Source organism: Rhinatrema bivittatum, chromosome 10 (assembly GCF_901001135.1).
Source record: "Rhinatrema bivittatum chromosome 10, aRhiBiv1.1, whole genome shotgun sequence".
NCBI classification, from domain to species: Eukaryota; Metazoa; Chordata; class Amphibia; order Gymnophiona; family Rhinatrematidae; genus Rhinatrema; species Rhinatrema bivittatum.
The window spans coordinates 108,768,309-108,786,350 of record NC_042624.1 but is presented as its reverse complement, the minus strand read 5'-3'; the positions used below and the strand labels follow the sequence as shown (position 1 = coordinate 108,786,350).

At 45.6% G+C, this 18,042-nt stretch overlaps 3 protein-coding genes across 7 annotated transcripts in view; all 3 read right to left on the bottom strand.

The window, feature by feature from the left end:
* The window catches only part of NDC1 (NDC1 transmembrane nucleoporin), a 49,656-nt gene extending 47,351 nt beyond the window's left edge, over positions 1–2,305 (bottom strand). Inside the window, exon 1 of one of the 2 annotated variants that reach the window (XM_029618238.1) lies at positions 2,050–2,305. In XM_029618238.1, coding sequence (XP_029474098.1) covers positions 2,050–2,088 — 39 coding nt within the window. In that variant the 5' untranslated portion in view covers positions 2,089–2,305. The remainder of the gene's footprint in view (positions 1–2,049) is intronic. The other variant, XM_029618237.1, reaches the window with a different exon arrangement.
* Positions 2,306–7,413: 5,108 nt separating this feature from the next.
* LOC115100199 lies at positions 7,414–11,455 on the bottom strand. The gene is made up of 2 exons (XM_029618517.1): positions 11,322–11,455; positions 7,414–8,769 (listed from the first exon to the last, which is right to left on the bottom strand). Exon 2 carries the CDS (start codon positions 8,683–8,685, stop codon positions 7,939–7,941), a length of 747 nt encoding a protein of 248 aa, XP_029474377.1. The 5' UTR covers positions 8,686–8,769; positions 11,322–11,455; the 3' UTR covers positions 7,414–7,938.
* Positions 11,456–14,445: 2,990 nt separating this feature from the next.
* YIPF1 (Yip1 domain family member 1) overlaps positions 14,446–18,042 on the bottom strand; it is a 51,845-nt gene continuing 48,248 nt past the window's right edge. For all 4 annotated transcript variants that reach the window (XM_029618663.1, XM_029618660.1, XM_029618661.1 and 1 more), the window contains exon 10: positions 14,446–15,404. The gene's annotated coding sequence lies outside the window, so the exon portion shown is untranslated. The remainder of the gene's footprint in view (positions 15,405–18,042) is intronic.

The window sequence follows — 18,042 nt, the reverse complement described above, 5'->3', positions numbered from 1 at the left end:
CCTCTCTGCCCAGCTCCACTATGCCATCTGCTTGACCTAAATTCCTTTTGCACCCTTTCGAGAGACTGCCATTTTGCCCACTCGGGTGCCAGATTCTCTCACAGTTTGTGTGCCCCGTCCAGGTGGTGGTGTATATACTTTTAAAATGTTTCATTCATATATTTATACATACACACATTAGCAGAATATCTCACCTCAGATCACACACTCAAAATACAAACCCTTACCAAATCCAGTATAAGTGAACATCCAGGCAATCTTGCTTCTCCAAGGCAGTCCATGGGTTACCAGACTGGAAGTAGGACTGCTCTTGTGTCTCTGAAGGTCTCTTCTATATATTTCTCTGCCTGCCTCGGGTTCGCTGGGTCTGTTACTCTAACCTCTACAGATTGGACTCGTTCTCTGAGAGCCAAGAGCTCTTTGCACCAGGTGTGTACAATACCAGCTCTCACCAACTGTGGCACTGTGCAAAACACTGAATAGCCCTCATCTTGCTGCTGGTCTGCATCTTAATATTAAGTTGTTAGTTATTTAAGAGTGACTAGATTCATGAGTACAAACAGATAATGCACATTCACTAATAATCCCTTGCCTTTTAAAATTTCTCATCTGGATTACCACTGTAAAAATATTTGACTACAAACTGCCTGGAAAACTTTTCAATATATGGAGCAAGGGATCCTTGCACCACATGTGCCCTTTCATTTCTGGGCCATTCTCATTTTAACACCAAAAAAAAAAAAATGAGTATGTTCTTACAAAGTTCAAGACTCCAACTGCACCCTACTACTGAGATCCCCTGTACTTGTGCCATGTTTTCTGAAATTCAGATAATGCCCTCCTCTCCACTACCTCCACTGGGAAGCTATTCCATGCATCCATCACCTTTTCTGTAAATAAATATTCCCCTTTCACCCTTATCCAATGATCCCTCACTCCAGGGCTTCCTTTCTGTTGATACCTTGGAGGTATTTAAATATTTCTATCATGTCTCCATCCCACCTTTCTGCTAGGGTATACATGTTTGGATCTTTATATCTGTCCCCATACATTTTCAAATGAAAACCACTGGCTATCTTAGTAGCTACCCTCTGGACCAACTCCATCCTGTTCATATTCTTTTGAAGGTGCAATCTCCAGAATGATACACAATATTCCAAGTGTCTCACCAGGGAATTATACTGGAGTAATATAGCTTCCCTTTTCCCGTTGATCCTACCTCTATCAATGTACCCAATCATCTTTCTGGCTTTTACTAATTACCTTATCCACCCGTTTGAACACCTTAAGATCAGGGGTCTACATTTTTTTTTAATGCAAAAAAAAAATCCATTAAATTTGCAACAACAAAAAATGTAAATGGCAACTTTCAAGACCTAAAAGGGGAATCCAAAAGGCAACAGCTGTCTTCCGGGTTGAACAACAACTACAAGGAAAAAAAGTTGTCACTCTGCAAACTGCAGAATTCCATACCTCTACCACTCGGCACATTCATGTTTTACCTAGCAGCAAGTGTAACGACATGAACTGCCCCTTATGTTTGCATCCTGTTATGTAACAGAATGCTCTAGACCTGATCCCACGCTTCCTCTCGAGCTACCATAAAAAAAAAAAAAAAAAAAAAGCTCCCCAAACACCAAGGCTCCGTGCCTCACTCGCTCGCAGGCGCTGCGGCTAAGGCGTCCTTCCTCCCTGGCGTCCCATTCAAAACACTAAAGGTCCTCAGATCGGGAGTGGACCCCTTCCCAATGCCCCAGGGAGATAGCTCACCCCCAGCCACGGGCGGGAACCTCACCCCCGCACCCAGCGCAAGCAGCTAACTCCCTCGCGCATCCCCTCTCAAGTCCAGCACCAGACGCCTCGCGCACCCACAAGCAGACACCCCGTGCAGACCCGCCACCCACATCACCCATTCCTACACAATGCCACCAGCCGATGGACAACTTCCCCGCCGCCGGGGCACACGAGACGAAGCTCTCGGCGTTTATTCTCACCCCCCCCCCATCGAGAGGAGGCAAAGTTGCGAGGCGCCAGCAGACCCGCTCTCACCTTGCTCAGGACCCAGTGCTCGTGCCGCAAGAGGCTCATGGCGCCGGGGGGGCGCGCGCGGCAAACCGGCCTCAACCTGGCTGGCCGCCACCATTCAAACGTGCCTGCCGCGCGCCAGCTGCCAAGGACCTCGCGGCGGGGCTGCCCGAGCCTCTGCCTGATGGCATCTCCCCTTCATGCACAGCCGTAGGCCTTTCGCACCGTCACCTCTGGAAGAAGAGCGGGGCGGGGAGCAGAGGGAGCGCGATTTTCCTAGAAGCTGCAGCGCCACTGCGCGGGCAGGCGGATGCACTTACTTAACTGTTGCTATTATTATTTCCCGTTACGCTCTGCAGTAAAAGCTCCACGGACGGCGTTTTCCGTTTACTGTACAGAACTCGAAAAACTCCAGATATTCAACTCTGAAAGAATTCGGCTGTTGTAAAAATGGCAAATTATGTCTCTTTTTTTAAAGGAAAGCAAAAAATTGTTAGATATAAAAACTAGCTAAGTAGAAATTAATTTTTGACTCTAGACATACGTTTCCAGAGTGATGTGCCAATAAGGAATGCAGTCAACATAATGTTTGGACAGCAAGATAAAGGGGTTTTTGTTAACATTATCAGCTGTTTGGCTTTCAAAAAGTACAAAGATTAGAGGACACGCAATGAAATTACTCAACACATAATTAAGCTCTGGGATTTGTGGCCAGAGGATGTGGTGAAAGCTATGAGTGTAGCTGCGTTTAAAAAAGGTTTGGACAAGTTCCTGGAGGAAAAATCCATTAACCATGATTAAGATGGAGTTGCAGGAATCCACTGCTTATCCCTGAGATAAGCAGAATGGTATCTATCTACCCCTAGGGGCTCTGCCAGGTACTTGTAATTTGGCTTGGCCACTGTTGGAAACTGGATACTGGGCCTGATGGACCCTTGGGCTGACCCAGTATGGCAAGCCTTATGTTTTTTATTTGGGGAAGGGGAAAGGAGGGGGGTTACAGGAGGTTTAATCCTCTTGCTTTGGCAACACTTGTTACACCATTATGTCCCTAAAAGGCATCCAATGGTTTAGGAATCCCATGGCAGGGCTATAACTCCCTATCTTGTACAAGTCCTCAGTCTTAAATAAAAGGCTGAAAAGCGACTGTAATAAGCTCAGAGCCTGCACTTGGCTGCCAGCCAAAAGAAGGCAGCACACAATAGTCTGATTCATTCAACTGATCATGTAACAGAGTCCAGCCATCCCACACAGGAGGAATGCAGGTGGATAGGAGCAATTTTGATATTAAATACATTAGGATGCGGATGAAGGATTTTAAAATAGATTTGTTTGCAGGTAACATTATATTCTCAAAGACTTGAACAAGTAGATGTGAATCGGTTATTTACACTTTTGAATAATAGAAGGACTAGAGAGCATTCCATGAAGTTAGCAAGTAGCACATTTAAGACTAATTGGAGAAAATTCTTTTTCACTCAATGCACAATAACATAGAAACATAGAAATGACAGCAGAAGACCAAATGGCCCATCCAGTCTGCCCAGCAAGCTTTCACACTTTTTTTTTCCTTATATCTTGGCCCTTATTAGTAACTTTTTTGTTCTAGTTACCTTCCACCCCCGCCATTGATGTAGAGAGCAGTGCTGGAGCTGCATCTAAGTGAAGTATCAATTGGTTAGGAATTTGTTGCCAGAGGATGTGGTTAGTGCAGTTAGTGTAGCTGGGTTCAAAAAAGGTTTGGATAAGTTCTTGGAGGGGAAGTCCATTAACGGCTATTAATCAAGTTTAGTTAGGGAATAGCCACTGCTATTAATTGCATCAGTAGCATGGGATCTTCTTAGTGTTTTGGGTACTTGCCAAGTTCTTGTGGCCTGGATTGGCCACTGTTGGAAACAGGATGCTGGGCTTGATGGACCCTTGGTCTGACCCAGCATGGCAATTTCTTATGTTCTTATGACTAAACAAGTGATCTCTTTACCTTTGCTTCAAAATTATGGGAAAGTCTCAGGCTTTCAGGTGAATATGACCAGATCTGAGCCTATGAATATTAATCTGCTTTAAACCTGTGTTGAGAACTTGCAATCAAATTTTCCTTTTCTTTGGGAAAAATCTCACTTAAGATATCAGGGAGTTAATATTTCAGTGAATATTAACAAGTTGTTCTCCCTGAATTATTCTGCAGTTCTAAATCAGATGGTGAAAGATCTTTACATTTGGGAGAGGTTTAATTTTTCTTGGTTTGCGCGGTGGGCAGTGTTAAAATGAATCTAGATTATGTTATTTATTCTAGACTCTTCCTATATCAGTATATGAATTAACTTTCAAAACACTGCAAAATAAGGGGAAAGGAAGTTTTGTTGAACTTTGGGTGATGGCAGAATTCCTAACAGTATTCTGACTTCAAAAAGCTAATCAAGAAATGTATTAAATTAATCCAATAAAAAAGAAATGTCATCTTATATATATATATATATATATATTTATTTATATATATATATATATATATATATATATATATATATATATATATATTAGTTAAATTTTATTTCTGTGTAGTCCATCCCTTGATGAATGGCTTATGGCTTCCTCCAGCTCACAGTCTAATAGTAATTGTGTTGTCTAATAAAATTACAAGTAACCTCCCTAATCCCATCTAGCATGCCATTCTTCTGGTTATCTCTTTCACTATATATCCATAATATATCGGGCTTTGTAGTGTCCATCAGTGCTCGCACATGTTCCCCAGCCCGCCGATAGATGGCGCTATAATATATCGGGCTTGGTAGTGAGTCCGTAGTGCTCGCGCATGTTCCCCAGCCTGCCGATAGATGGCGCTATAATATATCGGGCTTGGTAGTGAGTCCGTAGTGCTCGCGCATGTTCCCCAGCCTGCCGATAGATGGCGCTATAATATATCGGGCTTGGTAGTGAGTCCGTAGTGCTCGCGCATGTTCCCCAGCCTGCCGATAGATGGCGCTATAATATATCGGGCTTGGTAGTGAGTCCGTAGTGCTCGCGCATGTTCCCCAGCCTGCCGATAGATGGCGCAGATGGCTCCCTGGCCGCCTTGGAGGCTCAAACACGCCGGCCATGTCACAACACCAGCTACAAGAGGTACTCCTGAGGGAATTCAGCGCTACTGCGGAATGCAGATTTTCTCACTCACCTCGCAGATTTCCTCCTTCGACGGAAGACTATTCAAAACCGGAAGGATAGTGGCTTTCACAGGACAGGCAGAAAATAGCAGAGGAGACCCCGGCATGCCGCGAATGGAGCGCATCCCGTGGCACATGCTCCGTGGCGAAGATGAAGGCCTGGTGCGCCGTTCATGGCGAAAAGGGAAGACCCCGTGTGCCGTGATCGGCGCGCCCAGGCCTTCATCTTCGCCACGAATGGAGCATGTGCTGCGGGACGCACTCCATTCGCAGCATGCCGGGGTCTCCGCTGCTATTTTCTGCTCAAGGCAAAAATGGAAGGCCCCCGTGTGCTGGGAACGGCGCGCCAGGCCTTCATCTTTGCACGGGTCCCGTGGCATGCCGGTGAGAGAGAATGTGTGTCGGGGAGGAGAGGGTGAGAGAGAGCATGGGGGGGATGCCTGTGAGAGAGAATGTGTGTGTGAGAGAGGGAGGGTGACAGAGAGCATGGTTGGTAAGAGGGGGGTGGGGAGGGTGTCAGAGCATGGGAGGTAAGAGAGGGTGGGTGGGGGGGGATGCGTGAGTGTGGGTTTCAGAGAGAGGGAGCCTATATGAGGGGAGGGGGATGCCGGTGAGAGAATGTGTGTGTGAGAGAGGAGAGGGGGTGTGGGGGAGTGCGAGAGACAGCTTGGTAAATAAACTTTGCCAGCCCTGGCTTTAGCAAATGTGCCTCCACGTCTCTTGCCCTGGGTGAAAACAATTTCGTTTTTCCTTTTCAGCTAACGCTTCCATACAAGATCATATGTGCCAATAAAAAGGCATACACACATATATATTCATACATATATATATATATATATATATTTAATCTGTACATATGTTTATAACGACTACGATAACTATGTTAAAAAGCACGTGAATTTCTGAACACTCTGTTAAACATCAAAACTTTGTAAACCGTTGTGATGGCGAAACCGAACGACGGTATATAAAACTCGATAAATAAATAAATATACACACACACACACACACACACATATATATATATATACACACATACAGATCACCGAGGCCACATGTTTAAATTACCAAATACCATTCTATTTCTGCATTTAGACCCCCGAGGAGCCACCGTATTCAGATGAAATACCCAGAACTGTTCTCATAGATTTAATTGGGTAGAATGGTCTCCCCCTATGTAGCGTGTCTCTGACATGTCCAACATCTTCCATCTTATATCCTGAAAAGCTTGGTGTTATCAATACAGTATTGTCCCATCATAGATGAATTAGTGTTGGCAGCCCAGTATTTCTAAATGCAGCTTCCTGCCGCCGGTGCTTCTCTCACCCACACGATAACTGTTTGTACTGTGTGGGGGAGAGAGACACTGGTGGCAGGGAGATCTCCTGTTGGCTGGACCAGGAATGGAAGGTAAAAGTGACACTACAGACAGCGGTGCAAGTGAAGCTGGTGTTTCATTGGAGGTGGGGGCACCAATTCTAGTTTTTGCATAGGATGTCGGTTAGCCTAGAGCTGGCCCTGCCCGTTTGGTTGACCTGAGATGTGGTGATGACTCTAACATGAAACCATCTGTATTTTTACTTATTTTACTATTGTCATTATTTCCAATTGGCCTTCCAAGCTGTAAGTTTCAGTAATCATTCTCTTTTGTAGTTGCAGTTTTAAAATGTTTTCTTACATAGTAACATAGTAATGAAAGCAGAAAAGGACCCGATGGCCGATTCAATCTGCCTGGCAAGCTTCTTATGGTAGTATCTGCTGCTCCGTGCAGGATATCCCCATGTTACTCTTAAGGATAGTAACTGTCACTCCGTGCAGTTTCCTCCAAGTCTTAAGATAAGGGTAGTAATATATTTACAATCAAAACCAAGCAACTGTCAAACCCATAATAAATTACTTCTAGCAATATTTTTACTGGGTGAGGAGCCTTCTTGATAATTCCGACAATGTGGCTTGACGTTCTTCGCTTTGGGACTTTGCCATAGAAGCCGTCCTGTGCTTTTTACCTTACGTCTGCATGTCAGGACCCCAAACTGTAAAAGTCAGGGCCCATGTTGGTTGTTATCTGTATCCAATTCCACTTCTACCCCCCCCCCCCCACCTGCTGTCAAAGAGGGGAGCGATGTTACAGTTGCATGAAAAATATCAAGACTATTGGTTGAAGGTAGTAATCTCCATGCCTTCTTGTTAATTAGATGGGAAAACACAAAATAGAATATATTCCCCATAAGCCACATTTATTTACAATACCTGCAAAGCTGCTAAGTTACCCAAGTGCAGGAGGAAGATTTTAGAACAATCCCGGATTTCTGACGCAAAGGGGTATCAAGTGCTGATTTTTTTTTTTTTTCAAACAAAGCAAACTTCTAACTCAGAAGACAAATCCTAAAAAAGAACAAAGCAAACCCAACCTCTGAAAACAATCACCCAATTGAAACATGGACTAGGAGAAACAAAAGATGCAGTGCTGATTCCAATGGGTTGAATCAGAGACTACAAATACCATCATGCACTGGGACATGACTGGCCAAAACTCTGCACCTGCTTCCTTCATGTCTCTCACAATCCTGAATAACTCAATGTGGTAACATTTTTTTTTCTTTTTTGCTCTGGATTGCAACAGTACTTCTAGAGACACTACTGACATCTTGCAAATGCACACACAAAAAAAAAAATGTTAAGGCAAAAATAAAAGACATGGGAATTGCTATGATTTAAATCCAAGTCTCTGGCACATCTAGTTGTGCACGTTTCTCTAATATAATTTTGCTGAGGATTTCTGAGAGCTGTTGCCACTCTGAGGGTTTTCCAGGTGGACTGACGGAGATGCAAGCTTGTCAGACGTGGGCTTCCTTTCCACTGGCTGCAGGCGAGGGTACTGAGAGCCACGGACGTTCCGCCTGAGGTAGGTGCTCTGAAAAGTGACTGGGATGGAAGTCGTAGTTTGCACCGACCTGCTGGCAAGCTGCTTGGGCTCTTCGAGGGACTTCCGCAAAAGCAAGTTGGCAAGCGCCAGCTCCTCTCTCTGCTCCTCTGTCTCTTGCAGGAGCTTAGACAGCCTTGTGTTCTCTGTTGAGAGTTCTTCCACTTTGCTTTCGGCTGCCTGAAGCTGCTCCGCCAGTTCTTTGCTCAACTTCTGGGTCTGGGCTAAGAGCAGGCCCGTTTCCTTCTGCTTGAGGCTGAACAGGTCGTTCTGCTCCCCAAGTCGTACGCACTGCTCTTCCCTATCGCGCAGCTCTCGGATGATATCCCTCGTCATTTTGCCTTTGAACCTTGGGCTGATCTCCAGGCCCAGCTCTATCCTCAGCCTTTTGACGGTCGCAGCTAACACTTTGTTCTCCTGTGTGGTTTCTTTGAGCTGCTGCTTTAGCTCCTGAATGCGGGTCCTGGTGGTGGTTTGAAGAGTCTTGAGTTTGTCGCTGGAGGACGCCTCCCTGCGCAAGGCTTCGTCTCGCTCCTTCTGGCATTTCTGGAGGAATCGTTTGACTTCGGAAGTGGGCATATGTGCTCTTTCTTAGGCGCTTGCGTTGTCAGAAACCCCGTTCCCCCAAAACTGATGGGTTTCTTTCAGGACTGGGACACTGTTCTGGAAGAGAACAATATACATAAAAAGATTAGTATCCACCACCCATTCCAGAACGTGAAAAACAGTTTACCCAACTGATAAGATAAAATGTTTTTTAAAGCAGCAGTGCTCACTGCATTCTTCGAAATGTCACCTTGCCTTCTTTTTGGTTTTGTAGCTTCTCTACTAAATCTCATTCATAGATATCCTTTGGGGTTTTTTTTCTTCTTTTGTTCTAATTTGATTTTCACACTTTTATGGGTGAAAAATTGTACCTTTCAATATGACTATACAGTATATCCCTGAATCTACAATTCTCACTCCTGGATCCCACTCTTCACTTGTTTATAAGCAAAGTATAGTGGTTACCATTAGTCCCCTGGAATATATAGAAACAAGTCCCAGGCCACACCTTTTAATGGCTTGACTCACACTTGTGAGTGGCTTTTGAATGACTGCACGCCCTTCAACACTAACGTAAAGTGTGGGAGCCTGCCTGGACTGCCCACTCTTAAATAGGCTTCATTGCTGGGCAGACTGGATGGGCCATTTGGTCTTCTTCTGCTGTCAATTCTATGTTTCTATTTCAGCAGGTGACACTGGGTTTAAGAAGTACTGAGCTGGCTAGGCATTAGTTTGTCTGCATAGGCCATTACAGCTCAGTAATGTATGTTGGTGGGGTCCCAGGATGGCAGCGGTGACAGTACAGTCTCAAAGGGCTGGGTAAGAAAGTCAATGCCCTTAGTGTTTATTCCAAAATATTCATTTCAAGTGTTTTGCTTTAAGTACCCTTGAGAAACGCTCACCTCCTGAGGTGTCACTTTCTTCTCCCCTGGCTGCTGTGAAGGTGTATTTTTTGGCCTGGCCTCTTCACGTTTGTTGCATTGGATCATGTCTGTCACGTTAATAGACCTTTTGATGTTGGATGTCTTCCTCTTGTGGGCACCTGTAGGGTCCCCTGATATGGGCCGGCACAGCCTGTATTTTGGTGTATGGCAGGGTTTGTGCCAATGTATTCTAGCTAGCTGAGTGTCAGTTTGAAACTTACTAGGCTTTGTTTTAGAACAGATTACTGCTATCAGATGTCGAATCACTGAAAAAGAAGACCCAGTCCTGGTTTTTGTCACTTCACCGGCATGGAAATGTAATTCAACTTTGCTCAGGGAGATCAGATCTACAACTCCATGTCTGCCACAGGGCATAACCAGGACTGGCTCCTTCGGTGAGGCGGAAACTCCCAGAAGAAACAAATGTCTGAATGTAACACAAACTTTTTTAAAAAACCTTAAGACATGGCTGTTCCAAAAAGCATTCTATTGAACCTGAATATCGATGCAATAACTACCATCCCCAATTTTGTAAACCCATTTCTAAGTCACTAAGGGCCTCATTTTCCAAGCAGCTCACACGCGATAAGGGACCACTCGCACGTGAAAAGTCCCTTATCGCGTGCGATACCAGGATGGGGGCGGAGTCGGGGCAGAGTCAGCCCCGGAAGAGGAGGAGTCGGGGCGTCACCGGGTCCGACTCTGTGCCGACGCCGAGGACAGCGAAAAGGTAGGTGCCTTTTCGCTGCCTATTTCGCTCCCAATAGCTACACCTCCTATGGTGGCGCTATTGGGTGCGAAACTGGCAGCGATCGCACCGCGACGGTACGATCGCTGCCGGCTAGCGCAGGCCCGCCCCCCCATTTCGGCCCCCCGCTCCTCATCTTCTAAAGTATCGCAGGCCTGCGATACTTTAGAAAATGAGGCCCTAAGTGCATAATCACACAATGATGTTAATACCGTTTATATTGTTTCTAAGTTATTTTGATTATACCATTTATATTATTACTAAGTTGTTTTGTATAGCTACATAATGATGTAAATCCTGTTTTATATTTTCAATAAGTTACTCTGTAAAAATAAGAAGCCTATGTCTTATTTAATCTATGTTTCACTGTAAACCGATGTGATATATTGAATCGAATGTCGGTATACAAAAAATAAATAAATAAAATAAATAAATGTTGTGAAAGCCCCTCCTGCCATTATCAATGCAAGGAAACTCAGCTATGGCCGAGCCTGTCCGGTAACCAACACTGGCTCATATCACAAGGGGAAATTCAGAGTTTGCACGCAGTGGGGATAAGAATTAAACACATAAATAAAATAGGAGGTACAGTACAGTGGGCATAAGTGCTTAGCTGTATTTCCAAGATTGTTAACGTAAGACAGAATTTAGACCAAAGCCAAAGTGACTTGAAGCAGGACCTGAGGCAAGAAGAGAACCAAGAAAAAAATTAAAAAAAAAAGCAAAGTGCTATTCTGGAGCCTGGGGCCGTCCTTGGCTTGTTCCGTGTCTGCCGTTTCACAGCCTTCCTATACGGCTTTTCCTTCTGCATTATTGACCCCGCTCCGAGCTGTAACCCTCCTAAACTTTTCTGCACGCGTCTCCCTTTTCTAACGCTTACATCAGAAGCCCATCTGTAGTCATCCTCCCCATGAAGTGCGCACTGCGAGCTGAGCATAGCGCTCCCGTCACCTTCTTTTAATAGAAATCCCATCAAACTGGTGCACGGCGTTTCTTACCCATCCCTGGATTCGTCCGCCTCCTTGCCCTGGCTCTCCTCCATGGATTAGGACCTCAGAAGCAGGAGCCTGGCTGAACCGTGCTGTTAATTAACGCACACCAGGCGAGGACTGTAACGCGCACCACGGCTCTGCTCCTGTTGGGTGGGGTGTAGCATGTCCTGCAGGGGAGAGCTCGCTATTTATACCTGGCTGAATAATGAGATAACACCACAAAGTAACTGAAGCCCGGGGCTAGAGTTACAGCCATTAAATAAGTTGCAGCCTCCCAAATAACGTGCCAGACTAAGCTCACCGGGAAACTGCTTGTAGTGGGTGTGTAACACATTTGCCATTTGTTATCTATTTAATGTGACAGTTATATAGTGCTCTAACCCAGGGTACTCTATGCATGTAATCTAAATCCTTGGCCCAAAGAGCTTCTAAGGAAATGGGGATCAATGGCAACAGACCATAAAGCGATCTGCTCACGGTCATTGCATGTGCCTGTAGCAGAGGCAGGATTGGAACCCGGGTCTCCTGGTTCCTAGCACAGTGCTGTATCCACCAGGGTATCCTCTTCCCTTAGGATATGAGGAGAGAGACAGTGAAGACCTTTCAAATGAACTAGCTGTCAGTCGAGGAAAATGGCCTGGTGGCTAATTTAACGCCCCCAGTTTTACCCCCATTGCTGTACCTGGCTACATCCAACACTTTTCATGCCTCCCTCCACCCCTAGCCAGAGCACTGACAGCCCTCCCCGCCCGGCCTAAGCTGACCCAACCCAGCGACTTTCACCATCCATCATAGCTCCCTCCCTCCACCAGCTATGCCAGCAGCCGCCTTTTCCTTCCTCCAGCTGTACAGACTGCAATGCTGTGGCACTCTCTGGGATGTAGGCATATTGCAGTTCACAGAGTGCCACCGCCGACCAGCACAGGACCCAGCAGACACCATGGCCAGGTCCTAAGCATTTTATATATAGATACATAGATGGAAGATTTCAAGCTAACAAATGCAGGAACGTTTGTCCACCAATATCTGCAAGCGGTATGTAGCATGATTAGATGCTCAGCTGTGTTTATTTATTTATTTTAAATTTTTATATACCAGAATTCCTGTATGCAATACAAATCAGTCCGGTTTACAAGTAACGAAAGAGGTTGCCCTGGTCTGGGAAGTTAGACCTGGGTTTTTTTACATAGAACATGGAACAATAACAATAAACCATTGAACATTATTACAAGTAACATAGAATGTAACAATAGCATTTAACAGATTAAATGTGTTCAGGCCCTTAGGCCAAAGCACTTCCACAGGAGCAACGGTTGGGCTTCAAAGCCAAAATATGTTGCAGCCCTTACAGTGGGAGAAAGATGTCTTTTTCCTGCTTTCCAACTCTGCCTCTACAGAGCCAAACAAGCTGAAGTTTTCCTCCCTCCTCTCCCACACAGAGAGCAAGCACATCCCCAGCAATGGAGAAAGAGCCCTGAACCAGAAAGAGAAGAAGAGCTATGATAGATGCAATAGTGCTATAAAAACAAAAAGTAGTAGCCCTGAGGTTCAGAAGGAACGAATGAGTTTCTTGGAAGGGTCAAGAAATTGAGAATGACAAGGAGAGTGTGTGAGTGTAAGTTTATGCCTCTTAGAAGGCAAGTAACATTTCTGTATCAATTTCTCAATAAACGCCTTCCACTTAAAAAAAAAAAAATGCTTCCCACCGTTTGCTCTGACCTCTTGCCTAGTGCCAAGGGCCAGCTTGTAAGTCCAGGGCCGCCATCAGGGCAGTATTCTTGGGCCTGCAGTATGGGGCCCCAGGATCTACTGCCACATATGGGGGCCCGCCGCAGCCGCCAGGTGGCAGGTGCGCTTGGGGGATGTATTAGTTCATGGCAAAGAGGCCCACTGAGGCTCTCTCCGACAGTCTGTCGCCCAGGGGCCTACTGAAACCTGGAGCCGGCCCTGGGTGCGGGCCCCAGAGAAGGGAGAGAATCAATGCTATGCGTGTCTTTTAGACACACATAGCATTGATTTACAGAGCACCGCAGACAGAGACTCGTCCGCGCGCTCTGTCCTGCCAGCGTTCACTGTCTGACGCGGCTGTGACGTCACCACCGCGTCAGACAGTATGCGCCGGCAAAGTGCGCAGGCCGTCGCTGTCTGCTTGCTGTATGGGGCCTCAAAATTCCTGATGGCGGCCCTGTGTAAGTCACGCAGGGAGAGGCCTGCCCCTGTCTATAGCAGGGGGTTCTTCACTTCTTTTGTACAGCCATTCTGTGACTTAATCTCTCTCCTCTTGTGTACGCTACATCCATTTTATGTCTGATGCGTTATACACAGTAATGAAGGGCATAGAAAAACTCACTGTTCATTTATTTAGTGACACCACTCTGGGCTGGTACATTTTACAGAGCATGTACCATTGAAACATTAATCTAACATAGATCTGTCTTCACATAGGAAAACATTATCTTTGTATGTTGTACTCCTCTCTCTCTATATATATATATATATCTATTTACCCAGGAACAATTTTTTTTTTTTTACCAAAACCTCGACAAAAATGCATAGAAATATGCCTCTCACCCACAAATCTGAATCTGACCTTTAATAACCTCACACATCTTTTCATTTCCTTCGAGCCCTCCCCCACTTTGGGCTTCCAGCTAAACTGGAAGCTGCACCAACTTGCTCACTAGGGCCCTTAGCTTTCCTGCACAGCTGTCCCAGATGCTTCCCCCCACCCCTCCTCATTTTTAAATGCTTTCAAACTTGTGGCCAGATGGACTAAAGGGCTTTCCCCCATCTTGTGTCTATAGGAAACCCGCTTAGCAGATCTGGCCCTTTGTCTTTATTAATAGTTCAATTCCATAGCAGGTTAAATCAACTTGTGCACTCACACAGTTAAGAATCTCCCCCCTATTTTTAACCCCGTGGCTGCAGAGGTGAGAGATACAGCCCCCAGTTTCCTCAAGGACCCACGTGAACTGCACTCCTGCTAAACACAGCAGCGGTTGATCTTGAGCAGTGGCACATGCTGCATCATCATCCCCTGGAGCAGAAGCTGGGCTCCTGGATCACTGAGACAACCCCCTTTCACTTTTTTTTTTTAATGTTCAGTAAATTAGAATGATACTGCAACAACTGGCTTTGACATTTTACCTTTATTACCTGGCTTCCAGAGAAAGGAAAAAAAAAATACAACGATTTTCCATTAAAAATGATTATGACAACTCCATATTTGGCCACCGTCTAAGCATATAACAAGGTCTAACACCAAAACGCTCAGTGGCCGTGCTGTGTACTGCTGTGCAGAAGGTCTGGGTTCAATTCATGGCTCAGGCCAGCAGAGGGTTGGAGATGCTGCAGCGGCAGTGCTCACAGCCCCTACTCAACAGTGACACCTACTGGCAGGGAGCAGGTGGCGCTGGCCAAGGGTCAACATTGCAGTGACTAAGGTTAGGGAATAAACGGAACAGAAATATCCCAAGTAGTTGCAAATGAAGGCCCATGGCACCAAAGTCCACTGGAGGCCAATTCCAACTGAGATGGGAGCCCAAAGGAGCAAGAGGAAAGTGCCGGGCCACCAAAAGGAAACTCGGCAATGCACAGCCCACAGCCCCATCAACCACATGGGAAAAACACAGGTCAGCCACCCAGACCTCGGGGGGTCTTCTGCTTTTCTTGCAGATGTTTTAAATAGCTTACATTTTACTATAAATGTAAAATTCTCTGGTAGCCTTTCTAGAAGGTACAAATTTATATTTAAAATAAAATATACTAATTCCTGCTAAGAAACAGAACATTCTGTATATTTTATTTCATAACAAACAGCAAATACTGTGCACACTTAGCAAATATGCACAGAATTAAAAGCAAACAGTGGAAACTTCAGAAGTGAAGGTCTGAAGTAAAAGGAGGAGTGAGGCCGAATCAGGGATTCTGGGACTAAATAATTGATTCTCCTCCACTTAAGTTCTCTTCTCTATAGAGATGGAAACAGTAATCTCCCCGCCACCACTTTGTCAATACTTGTCAGGTTCTTGATCCATACCGCCTCCAGCAAGACCACAGCAAGTGAAATACTAAATGTGTCTGGTACATCTAGAAAACAAACAAACAAACAATCAGAATAAAACTGGTTTTGGAAACTAGGCCAAAATTAAAGAAAAAAGAAAAAGATGATTTTTATCCATTTACATGCAATGCAGCCATCAAAATTACACTCCTACCATCAACTTTTTTTTTTGTTTTTGTTTTATACAAAGATGTAGATGCAGCTGATTCATTTCAGATATGAATAATCTGAGTTGCAAAAGGCCTGCTATCAGATGGGCACAGCAAATGATTTGTTATGGCGTGTGTCCTAAGAGCACTTGAGTCATTAGATATTCTAACAAGGGGGATTAGGGCCTACTGTTGTGATTGAGGTGCCTAAATCGGCCCCTTTGAAAACTGACAGGTTTAGAGTGTCAGGGCAGGGTTTAGCACCAGGCACCTAAATCTAGGAAAATTAACTGCAAGTCTAAATTTAGGCTCCTAAATTCAGGTATATTTTCAGTTAAAAATGTAGGCCCCTAAATTTAGGATTTAATATAGGGACAGAGCATTTTTTGAAAATTGCCATCCCCTACCCCCCTCAGGTGGCTTCCAACCTTAATCTCAAACCAAACTATAAAAGTCACTCATTTTTAGCAGTAATTTTTTGTCTTACTTCTACATCAAATAATTAATCATGCCCTCTTCTGTAGGCTGTACATAAATGAACCGAGGCATGTTACTATGCACACACACTGAAGCAAAAAACAGAAAAATGGCTCTTCAGGTCACGTGATCTTGGCAACTCCATATAAGCCTGTGATTCACACAAGAGGAGAATAAACTGCAATTGTTCTTCCACATTAGACATTTGTCAGCACCTTACAATGTGAGAGGAGAACCTTGGACAAGAACTGTGTCCTTGGTGAAACTTTGTATCCAGCCAGGAGACCAGTTATGAAATAGGTATTATTCAGCCAATGTTTGCTGATGAACTTAACCCGCAGTGAGAATATTCATAGGCATCAGATGACATCACTTGCATTCCACCAATCCTGTATCTACAGAAGATGGTAACATCCAATCAAAATCAGCACTGGATCCTATGCAAAACAGAATTGCTTACCTGTAACACATGTTCTCTGAGGACAGCAGGATGTTAGTACTCACACATGGGTGTCATCATCAGATGAAGCCCCGACATGGAAAACTTATGTCAAAGGTTCTAGAACTTTGACTTGCCACACTGAGCATGTCCAGTATGCCCTATACCATGTGTCCATGCTGGGTCCCTCTTTTTCCATGGAGTTGCAGCATCGCAGTTGGTGAGATCTTTTCAGCCTTTTTGGAAAACTTTTCTGGTTTTCACTCTTTTGCGATTTTTTACCTGCGTTCAATGCCAGGTCATCTTACTCCTTCCCAAAGCGCTCCTAGTCAGGGTTTTTGTCATTTATCAGTAAATTTCCTTTCGCAGTCGATACCCCTGCAGTGACAGTGCTTGAGTGCCTGTCGTCCCTCAATGCCTGCCACCATTGATTTTGACATTGCTTCCCATTTATTTTGCCCCATCATGGCCGTATCTTGTTTCTGATGATGCCCTCGGTGCCCGAGGACCATCACAGACCTCCATGAGGGATGTCTTCGGCTTGACAAGATGGAACAACTCTTTGGGTTGGAGAAGACCAAGCCATCAGTACTGAAGGACCTTGGAGCCGCACAGATGGACACCGAGCCATTGACATAGGTGGAACCATCTGTTCCATCGGCGGATTGGATTGCCAGAGACCGACCACCGTCTGGCTCCTCCAGGCTGAGGACGTAGAGTTCCTCGTCATCGGCCTCGGCACCAGGGAAGGGCCATGCCGAGCATTGAGGGAAGATTAAGAGGCACTGGTCCCCATCAATGTACAGTGCCGGGCAGGGGAATACAGCAGCTCATGCTGTGATGCTCCTGAAGTGACCCAGAGGCGAGGAGTGCCAGTCCTCCCTTCCGTGCCTGGAGTCCACAACGGTCTCCATAAGTCCTGATGCCTGTCACTGGACTGCCTTTCAGGTCCAAAGAGGATCTGGCCACCCCTCTTTCCTCCTAGTCTGTATTGGCATCGGCAATGTTTGAGGAGGAGCTTGAGCGACGAGTCCAACTGGCGGTCGAGCGGGCGATGAGAGGCATCGGTCCTGTGACACAGATGACACCGGAACTAGTATCATCTGTCCTAGAACCTCTATTGGAGAAGCTCAATATGCTCATCAGGGTGTTACAAACCCAGCTGGCATCGGTTCCCTGGGTCGGCATCAGTGCCCATAGGGGCACTGCAGTCTTCTCCTACCGATCTAGTGGCCATTGCTGGTTCCTCGTTGGAGAATGCTTAACCCAGGCCAGGTGAGACACAGAGGCCTGCAGCCCCCACTCCCCCCATCCAGTGCCTGTACCTTTGGATGAAGGCAGAGTGCCTAGGGTGCGATCCCCTTTCTCTTTCTGTGAGGATGAGGGTCGTTATGACCCCTGGTGGGATGACACCACAGAGACCTCCTCCGATAGCTCTGAGCATTGGATCCTCAGATCCTTCTCCAAAAGAGCGAAGGAAGTCTCCACGTGACTTAACCTTCACAGGTTTTGTGAGGGTGATGGCAGAGGCCATCCCATTTAAGTTACTGACGGAGAAGGATGCCAGGCACAAAATGTTTCAAATCCTCCAGTTCATAG